Source organism: Chiloscyllium plagiosum, chromosome 29 (genome assembly GCF_004010195.1).
Source record: "Chiloscyllium plagiosum isolate BGI_BamShark_2017 chromosome 29, ASM401019v2, whole genome shotgun sequence".
NCBI classification, from domain to species: Eukaryota; Metazoa; Chordata; class Chondrichthyes; order Orectolobiformes; family Hemiscylliidae; genus Chiloscyllium; species Chiloscyllium plagiosum.
In genome coordinates this window covers 36096635-36106917 of record NC_057738.1, presented here as the reverse complement: position 1 = coordinate 36106917, position 10283 = coordinate 36096635, and the positions used below count along the sequence as shown (strand labels likewise).

Here is a 10283-nt window from a genome sequence, read left to right as displayed (position 1 = left end):
TGTGGAGGGTGTGGGTGGGAGGTTATTGTGTATGTGTGTAGTCCCGTCTGAGTGTGAGGTTTAATGTGTGTATGTGTTGCAGTGTGTTATGTGCGGTCTGTCAGGGAGGTTTTGTGTGTGTGTTTGTGTGTGTGTGTGTGTGTGTGTGTGTTTTTGTGTGGGGGGGAGAGGGGCGTTTTTGGATTATTTAGAAGAGTAACCATTTATACCTTTATACTACAAACTGAATGTGTTAACCACTTTGCAGCTTGTTTGAATAGATTTTGTTTTATAATTAATCCACAATTCTGTGTTTATTAGGGAAGCCTGGTGGATAGATATTTTTATTATTAGTCTAATGTAGATAAAATGGAGTAGCTATATTGGGAACTTAGTCAAACCATTAAGTTTATATTGTGGCCTATACAGAAGTGGGATTACAACAGAAGTTGTAACTTACAGTACTTCAACTTGCAAAAATGCAACATCTTGCCTCAGAAGACCTGTCTTGCAAGGAAAGAAAATGCAGCAAGATTTGCCCTGCATTGTCGAAAATGTCTGGATATTTACTGCGGGGTGTGGATGGTGAGGAGGTACATCATTGGGCAGCAGTGAGGAGTGAAGGTCCTGCTGAATTTATGACATTCTTCTTCCACTTGTCATCTGGAAGATGATAAAGCCCCAGTAACGGCAATGGCTGGGCAGGCTCCAAATGGAGTGGTGGTGGGGTCGAGTATTCACTTTACCCAGCGTTCCTAATGTGATGCCCATGTCGCCTGTTTGCCTTTTCTTTGTGATGGTGTTTCTGAGGTTAGCAGCTGCGCAAGCAGGTCACTGGCAAGAACAAAAGTCTGTACCATTCTCTGAATTTGCATTTTCAGCACAAATGAAATAAGGGCAAAGCCAGGGCAACAAACTGGCCCTTGAGACAGAATTAACACACGTGCCACGGGATATATAAGTGGAAGTGAGGACACTCCAGACTGAAACAACTGCTTCAGAAGCACACAGCTCTAAAAGCGTTTCTTTGAATCAGCACCAGAACATAGCACAGCTCTATCTGAGGATCAAATCAGATAGTGGTGATCAGAGCACTTCTTAAAAAAAAAATCAATATTACCCAACGCGAACCTGTCACCTGTCTGAACAATGCAACTCCTATACCTTGCTAATTGATGTGTGAGAGGCACTTGAAAACGTTTTACATTGTGTTCCTTTTTATATGTTGCTTTTACACAGATATAAAAACAACAGGCACAGACAATATGACTCATCTCTAGTATCACTGTTCAGTCACTTAATGCCCAGTTCTAACTCCTGCTCACTTACATCTGTTTGATCAACTTGCCACTAAATTAATGACTTGCTTGCTAAAGAAGTTTTAATTTAATTTATTATCAACATCTAAATGAAGCATTGTTTCATGCACTTTCTTAATAGATAGATGAAATTTGAAATAAAATTTGTGGACAGGTAGTCTGATCAACACGCGCTGATTCTTAGTGCTACATTACCCTATTGTAAATTTTATACAGCCATAACCCATTTAATTTCAGTGTTTGTCAGTGGAATGTTTTGACTGGAAATGCCATTCTTTGCAGTTCTAAAAATACCATTTGACCTCAACAGGGGAATTACATCCAAGATTGTGTTCTCCAATCACAGAATTCTTATGGTACAGAATAAGGCCATTTGGCCCTTGATGTTGGCCTGGCTCTCAGCATTTTTAACTTAGTGCCAATCTCTCATCTTTTCTCTGTAATCCTGCACATTGTTTCTATGTACAGTGATACCTCAGTGTCCGTGAGAGTTCCGTTTCCCAGAAACCTATGTCTGAGGAAACGTAAGAGAGCAGAATTCTTTAAAAGTAGGTTAAAATGATTAAAAATATCACGGATATGCAATTTTTGCCCGTGGATGTTAATTTTTGCTGTTACTTTTTTTTTGGCACGGATAGATGAATTTACGATTGGTGACTTTGCAGATACAGAGGAGTTACAGTAAAAAGTAAGCTGATGCCCCCTTGAATACCTCGATTGAATTTGCCTTCCAAACCCTAACGATTTGCATTCTCTGCTGCTACCATGTTGCGAATGATGTTTGTTTTCACTGCCTGGATATTAATCTGACAGAGTGCTTCTGCACTCTCTTCAATGTAAACTTACATCTTTGTGGTGCCCACAACTGTACACAATCCCCCAGCTGAACCTAACAAGATCTCTGCAGGTTTCTATTGTCTCCTCAATTAAAAGCACACAGTTTGATTCCAGATAATAGCTTAGTTCTTAACCAGCTCTGCCAGTTACTGTAAGAATAGGTTTTTCATAATAAACAAGTTATTAATGAGTTCATTGGAGGAAGCTTGTGAAACAAATGAAAACAGAGATTGCTGGAGAAGCTCAGCAGGTGTGGCAGCGCCTGGGGAGAGAAAACAGAGTTAACGTTTCAAATCCACTATTTTCTCTCCACAGATGCTGCCAGACCTGCTGAGTTTCTCCAGTAATTTGTTTTCTGTTTGTTCCAGATTGCCAGCATCCACAGCTTTTTGTTCTGTTTTACTGTGAACATCCCTGCTGTTCATGATAACAGATATAAACAGAAACAAATTGGGTGCTCAGTAAAATATTCACGCAGCTCATGGAGTTGTGGGGCTTGATGACCAGCGCACACCTCCCACCACAGGCGTAACAACAAAGTCGACTCACTCTCATGAGTTCATCTTGAATGTGCTTGTGATCTTCATCACACGAGGAGGTCTCCTGAGCTCCCTCAGTTGTATCTGGATCCAGCTCATCTCCAGATGATGACTCCTTGTCACTTAGTTTGGTTGCAAGCCGAACCAACTTGGTTCTTAGTTTCTCCTCCATTAAATCTGCATGAGTTCTGGAAAATGTGACTCCACTATCTGGATCCAGATTGGATTTCCTGTCTGCATTTTGGACCTTTTCTGCAGAAATAGGCGATTCCTTTAAACAGACAAATTCAATTAATTAGCATTTGACTCACTTCTAAAGAACGAGATCGGTTATATGTGCTTAAGTGGCAGCAGGTCTCAATGTGATTGTTGACTCCAATATTTGGCTACGAAAACCTTAGCTTTTCATACGTAGCATGTCTAAATGGAGCCTTAACATTTAGCCCAAAAAACCCTTTATGTTTTGTTCATCGTGTGCTAGTTTTGGCAAGGACATTAGAGGCAACAATCTAATAAAACTTTTTCACAAGTGCTCTGAGTTAAGTGTGAGACATACCAGTAGATGGCCTGGTATAGACGTTCCTGGCTGCATTCAAAATCACAGCCAGTGTTTGGTGTCACGTGTCGTTTCAGGCATGGATTTAAACCTCTCATGTAAAAATCAACCCATTATCTATTTGCTGAAAAATCTGGTCTGAAAACCTCCACTTTTACACTAGTATGTGTGATATATTTTAAACGGATATGACCATTCCCACTGCAATATTTTGCACTTGAACAAGTCCACTCGCATCTTGGACAGATGACAGACCACTCTGAATACAAGAGTCATGATGACAAACCGCTGGACTTTGCAGTTACAAACAGGACCCAAACACCCACCCTGCAGAGCCGTAATACAGGACGCGGTGACGTTGAGATGGCGATGGGATGTCATCATGCCAGTCTCTGAAACTACGGAAGGTGAATGGCACAAATCCAGCCACATGGAAGTGGCTCGGTAACCAACTACTGAGCTCGTTCATAACCCGATGGTCTGCAATTAGCCGGCGTTGTATGGGAATGCTTTACGCCAGTCTGATGGGGTGGTACAAGGGTGGAAGCAACACCCCTGCCAGCAGAAGCATGGTTGAATGTAGCAGGCAGGTTCTATTGGTGGTAGGTTTTAAAGTTGATTCGTTGGAACCTTCAATAAAACATGAAGACAGATTTCTTTAAAGTTGTCAGTGGTTCCAACCTCCTGATTGTAAATTAACCCCTCTGTCACATGACATCTCGGCCTTGACCTCCCCCCACTCCCCACCCAATGGCAGTGAAACCTCCCTTTTGCAATGCTAATTGATCACCTTCCTGCTGGATGGTCACTAACTGGCAGCCCAGTATTTATGTTCTGTCTCCCCTCATCCCGTCGAGAAACATAAAACCCATCCCGAGATGTTGTGAAGTTGAACTAGTACAAGTGACTGTGAAACAGCAGGGTTAACCCATCCACAGGTAAACATCAATGTTCTACAACATTGCAGACTTAACACAATGAGATAGCTCAAACCTAAAGAATGGTCAAAGGATGTGGTGGGGCATGAGCGTAACAAAACATTGTTGGATGGACTAAAGACTGTGGGGTGGTCTGTAGAATGTTGGTATCATTGAGACGATTAGCAACAGAAATTGCAATATGACAAAGCAATGGAACACCAGGTTTGATGAGACTGGCCCATTGGAGAGATCTGGGCAAAAAAAAAATACATTCTGAATGGACGAGCATTCCTATGTAAACATGGAAGGCAGCAAACACAAAGATTACCTCTCTGCTCCAGGTCCCCAAACTAATTCTCCTCTCCAGCCTCGAAAGGCTCTGCTCCATCACGAACATACATCTGCTCAGCTCCTTCAGTCGAAGAGAAGGGGTTCAGTGTCAGCAAGAAGGATGGTGAGCAGAGTAGCAAGTGGCACTCAGCACATGCGCTCTGTGTCCAAACCCATGTCCCACAATCACTGACAATCACCTAAGCCTCGCGGTGCCTCACCCACTGGATTTTGGGACTGTGTCAAAACCTGTGTGGCTACTTTTGAAGTGTTACCAAAGACTAAGTAGGACAAATGGTCTCACTCTGTAGCTGCAATATTCAGTCATTTCTTTACACTTGCAAGTAATTCATTTTTTTTTATAGAAACTGGTTATTACTGGGGAAATTATTGGGAAAACCAAAGCCATTGTCTTCAACCCCCACCACAAATTCCATTACCTCATTTCCAATTCTATCATGGGAAGATGTTGGCGTTGTGGAATTGATAATGAACTAATAATCCAGAGGACCAGTGGGGACAGAGGTTCAAATCCCAATAAGGCAGTTAGTGGAATTTAAGTTAATAAAATCTGGAATTGTACGGTTGCTATCAGCAATGGTATCCATGACAACTATTAGTGATTACTGCTTAAATACTCATCTGGTTAACTGGTGTCCTACCGGGTAGGAAATTGACCACTCTTACTCTGGTCTGGCCTACACCAAACTCCAGCTGGTTGACTCTTAACTACCCTCTGAAATGGCTGTGCAAGTCACGCAGTTCAGGGCAATTAGGGATGGGGAATAAATGCTGGTCCAACTGGGGGCACCGACATCCCATGAAAGAATCAAGGATATCCTCTCTGGACAGCAATGAGGGTTGAACCAGTCTCTTCATGACTTTGACCCTGAGCTCAGATTCCAACCTTCTCTCTACCGTTAAGACTATCTTTAAAGTTCTAACCATCAGCCATTTCCTTTCTCATCTTACTTGCTGCTGAAATCCTCATCCATGGTTTTGCTGCATTTGATTATTGCAACATCCTCTTTGACGCATCTTCCACTTCACTCTCATATACCCACTTCCCAACCAGTGGCTCATGACGTTACCAAGTACATCTATGGAACTGTGATGGGTCAATTTTCACTGAGCTTATTAATAGCAAAACTATTCAAATTTCTTTGGATTATAAATCTGAGTTCGGAGCATGAGTGAGCTGTTTGGGCCCTCAAGCCATTCTCTGTCATTTGAGAAGATCATGCTGATGAGAGTGTGGCCTTAACCCCATCATGCTATTCACTCCTAACAGCCTTTCATTCTTTTGTTGCTTCACACTCCATTGACCTCTGCCTTAAAGATTCTCAATGATCCCACTTCCCTCGTTTTCTGGGAAAGGGAGTTTAAAGATTCATTATCTTCTGAGTGAAAGAATTCCACCTCATGTCTGTCTGAAGATCATCATAGAATCCCTACCGTGTGAAAGTAGGCCATTTGGCCCATTGAGTCCAGAACGACCCTCCAAAGAGCATCTCACCCAGACCCACCCCCCTAAACATATCTCTGTAAGCCTACATTCCCCATGGCTAACCAACCTAGCCTGCACACTCCTGGACACTAAGGGCAATTTAGCAAGGCCAATCCACCTATGCACATCTTTAGACTGTTGGAGGAAACCCATGCAGACATGTGAACTCCACAAAGACACACACCCAAGGATGGAACCAAACCCAGGTTCCAGGCACCATGGGGCAGCAGTGCTAACCACTGAGCCACCGCGCTGCCTCTTCGGATCAGAAGTAGACCATTCAGCCCATTGAGTCTGTGCTGGCATTCAATTAGATCATGTCTGATCTGATTATCCTCAACTCCACCTTCCTGCCATTTCCTTCTAACCCTTGATTCCATTACTGATTAGAAATCTGTCTACTTCAGCCTTGAATATGCTTAAATATCCAGCTTCTACAGCCCTCCTGTTCTGAAAGAAGAAAATCCTTCTCAACTCTGTCGAAAATGTGCAGCCCCTTATTCTGAGAGGATGCTGTCTGGTCCTAAACTCTTCAACAAGATGAAAAAACCTCTCTGCATCTACCCTAAGAATCTTGTACATTTCCAAATAATATTTATACTTTGGAATTTTACATTTTCTTATTAGCCTATTTTTCTAATCAACCTGTTCAGAGATCTCATTATACATCTTTGGAGCGGGTGGGACTGCAACCTGGGTTTCCTAGTCCAGGGGTAGGGACACTACCACTGTACCACTCATTCTTCTAAACTCCAATGAGTGTAGGCCCAAGCTAATGAACACCTCCTCCTAAGAAAGTTCCTCTACAGCTGGTATCAACCAAGTGGACCTTCTCCGGATTGCCTCCAAAATCTTTCCTAAGATCAGGGGCTCAAAAATGTTCTCAGTATTCCAACTGTGATCTGACTGGCGCTGAGTAAAGTTTCAGCAAGACCTCCCTACTTTTATACTCCATTCCCTTTGAAACAAAGGCCAACATTGTTTTTATTTTTAAATTGTATTCCCTATTTCTAGTCTCTCCTGCAAAGGGAAAACACTACACAGAACGGTACAGCATAGTACAGGCCATTCTGTCCATGATGTTGTTCTGAGCTTTTATCTTAAATCTAAGATCAACCTAACCTACACACTCCTCAATTTACTGCTGTCCACATGTTTGTCCAGCATTCGCTTAAATGTCCCCCCGACAACCACCGCTGGCAGTACATTCGACGCACCACCACTCCCCGTGCAAGGAACCTACTTCTGATATTTCCCCTAAACCTTCCTCCAACCACCTTAAAATTATGACCCCTTGTCACAGCCATTTTTGCCCTGGGGAAAAGTCTCTGACTATCTACGCCTCTCATTACCTTTTACACCTCTATCAAGTCACCTCTCTTCCCTCTTCTCTCCAGTGTGAAAAGCCCAAGCTCACTCAACCTCTCTTCATAAGACATGCCCTCCAATCCAGGCAGCATCCTAGTAAATCTCCTCTGCACCCTCTCTAAAGCATCTACATCCTTCTTATAATGAGTCGACCAGAACGGGAAACAATATTCCAAGTGTGGTCCAACCAGGGTTTTATAGAGCTGCAGCAAAACCTCACAGCCCCTAAACTCAATCTCCCTGTTAATGAAAGCCAAAAACAGCATACACCTTCTTAACAGCTCTATCAACGTGGGTGGCAACTTGGAGGGATCTATGAATGTGAACCCCAAGATCACACTGTCAAGAATCCTGTCGTTATCCCTGTATTCAGCATTCAAATTTGACCTTCCAAAATGAATCACTTCACACTTATCCAGGTTGAACTCCATCTGCCACTTCTCAGCCCAGCTCTGCATCCTGTCAATGCCTTCTTGTAACCTGCAACAGTCCTCGATACTAATCTATAACACTGCCAACCTTTGTGTCATCAGCAGACTTACTCACCCACCCTTCCACTTCTTCATCCAAGTCATTTATAAAAACTACAAAGAGCAGAGGCCCAAGAACAGATCCCTGTTGGACACCACTGGTCACTGACCTCCAGGTGGAAACTTTCCATCTGCTACCACCCGCTGTATTCTTTCGGCCAGCCAATTCTGGATTCAGATGCCAAGTTTCCCTGTATCCCGTACCTCTTACCTTTCTAAATGAGCATACCGTGGGGAACCTTATGAAATGCCTTCCTGAAATCCATATACATCACATCCACCGCTCAACCTTTGTCAAATTGTCTCGTCATATCCTCAAAGAACTCAATAAGGCTTGTGAGGCATGACCTGCTCCTCACAAAGCCATGCTATCTTTAATCAAGCTATGTTTTCGAAATAGTCATAAATCCTTTCTCTCAGAATCCTATCCAGTACCTTGCTTACCACAGACATAAGACTGACTGGTCTGTAATTACCAGGGATTTTCCTATTCCCTTTCTTGAACAGAAGAATAGCATTCACCTCCCTCCAATCAACTGATACTACTCCCGTGGAGAGTGAGGATGCAAAGGTCATCGCTAGAGACACAGCAATCTCATTCCTCGCTTCCCGTAGCAACTATGGATATATGTGGTGCGGCTCTGGGGATTTATCTACCTTGATACTTCCCAGGATTTCTAGTACATCCACTTTCTTAATATCAATCTATTCAACCCTATTAACCTGGGCCACAGTGTTCTCACAATCAACAAGGTCCCTCTCACTAGTGAATACTGAAGCAAAAACTCATTTAGGGCCTTCCCTACCTCTTCAGAATCCAAGCACAAGTTCCCTCCACTATCCTTCATCAGCCCTACCCTCTCTCTGATCATTCTCTTATTCTTCACATAGATGTAGAATGCCTTTGGGTTTTCTCTAATCCTTCCTGTCAAGTCTTTTTCGTGTCCTCTCCTAGCTCCCCTCAGTCCATTTTTGAGTTCTTTCCTAGCAACCCTGTAATTCTCTGAAGCTGTGCCAGATCCTTGCTTCTTCAACCTTAAGTAAGCTTTCTTCTTCTTCTTAACGAGAAACTCCTCTCCTCTTGTCATCCAAGGCTCCTTCACCTTACCATTTCTTGCCTGTCTCAGTGGGACAAAGTTATCCACCACTCGCAACAAGTGCTCCTCAAACAACCTCCACATTTTTGTTGTGTATTTCACACAGAACAATTGTTCCCAATCTTCTACGGGAACAATTCCCGATCTTCTACGGGAACAATTCCCGATCTTCTCAGCACCCAGCCCGTAAACTCGACTCAAGACCTGATGTTTCAACAAGACTACTTGCTATTTTTCTCAACCCCAATGAGTACACAGTGTTCCCTCACAAGATAGCCCATTATATAATCTTTGCACTTGAAACGATTTTAAATACTGCCCTCATACAATATTTGGATGACTGAAACAGGATGTTGACTGCGTGGATGGTCTATTACTCTTTAATTCATTCATGGGATGTGGACATCACATTCATCACTAATTCCTAACTGCCCAGAGGGTGGTTAAGAGTCAATCACATTGTTGTTGTTCTGGAGTCACATGTAGGCCAGACCAGGTAAAAGGTAGTAGTATCCTTCTCTAAAAGACATTAGTGAGCCAGATCAATTTTTCCAACAATTGATGACAGTGTCGTGATCATCATTAGACTCTTTATTACAGATTTTAAAAATTGATTTCAAATGCCACCATCTGTCATTACAGGATTTGAACCCAGAACATTACATGGGTCTCTGAATTAATAGTTTAGCGATGATACCACTCGGCAAATGCTTCCCCTTATTTTATTTAAATTCATCATTTAAGCACATTTTCCAACTGAAAATGTTGTCCTAACATGCACAACAGAGTGACTTCTCTTTGAGAACTTGTTTTAATTTGCACAGACTGCAAAGATGTTGCTGTAGCGCTGGGTTTGAGATTCTCAGTCGCTGCTGATACTCGAGTAGTAAGTGACACCTTGTGGAGACTGCTTGATGTTCCCAACCTCTAATTCACTCTGGGGTTTTGCATTGAATGCTGCTTCTCTGCACTCCAGGTGACGATGTGAGGGCAATGGAAAATATCGAGAGAAAACGATTGAAAATAGCTTTTAAAGTCACATAATAAAATGGTAAAAAGGCAATGTTCTCTCCAATTTCCCTTTGCAATGCAGATGCTCTGCATGGTCCCTCTAAAACTGCTGTGCAAATGTTCATTGGGAACATTAGTGATATGCAACCTCTCTGGTCATTGTGCAGCATGTACCCAAATGCTATGTGAATGCGCAGATTAAAGGGAATATTGAGGGTCCTTTCGGGCAGCCACAGAAAAACAATTTCCTCTACTAAGTGACGATAATTTATTGATGAGGCCTCTTCTGG

General features: G+C 42.7%; 1 protein-coding gene across 4 annotated transcripts in view; it reads right to left on the bottom strand.

Moving 5' to 3' along the window:
- Positions 1-10283, bottom strand: part of LOC122564519 (rab effector MyRIP-like) — a 380608-nt gene that overhangs the window by 27909 nt on the left and 342416 nt on the right. For 3 of the 4 annotated variants that reach the window (XM_043719523.1, XM_043719524.1, XM_043719526.1), the window contains 2 exons: positions 4479-4562; positions 2685-2945 (listed from right to left, as the gene is read on the bottom strand). In XM_043719523.1, coding sequence (XP_043575458.1) covers positions 2685-2945; positions 4479-4562 — 345 coding nt within the window. The remainder of the gene's footprint in view (positions 1-2684; positions 2946-4478; positions 4563-10283) is intronic. The other variant, XM_043719525.1, reaches the window with a different exon arrangement.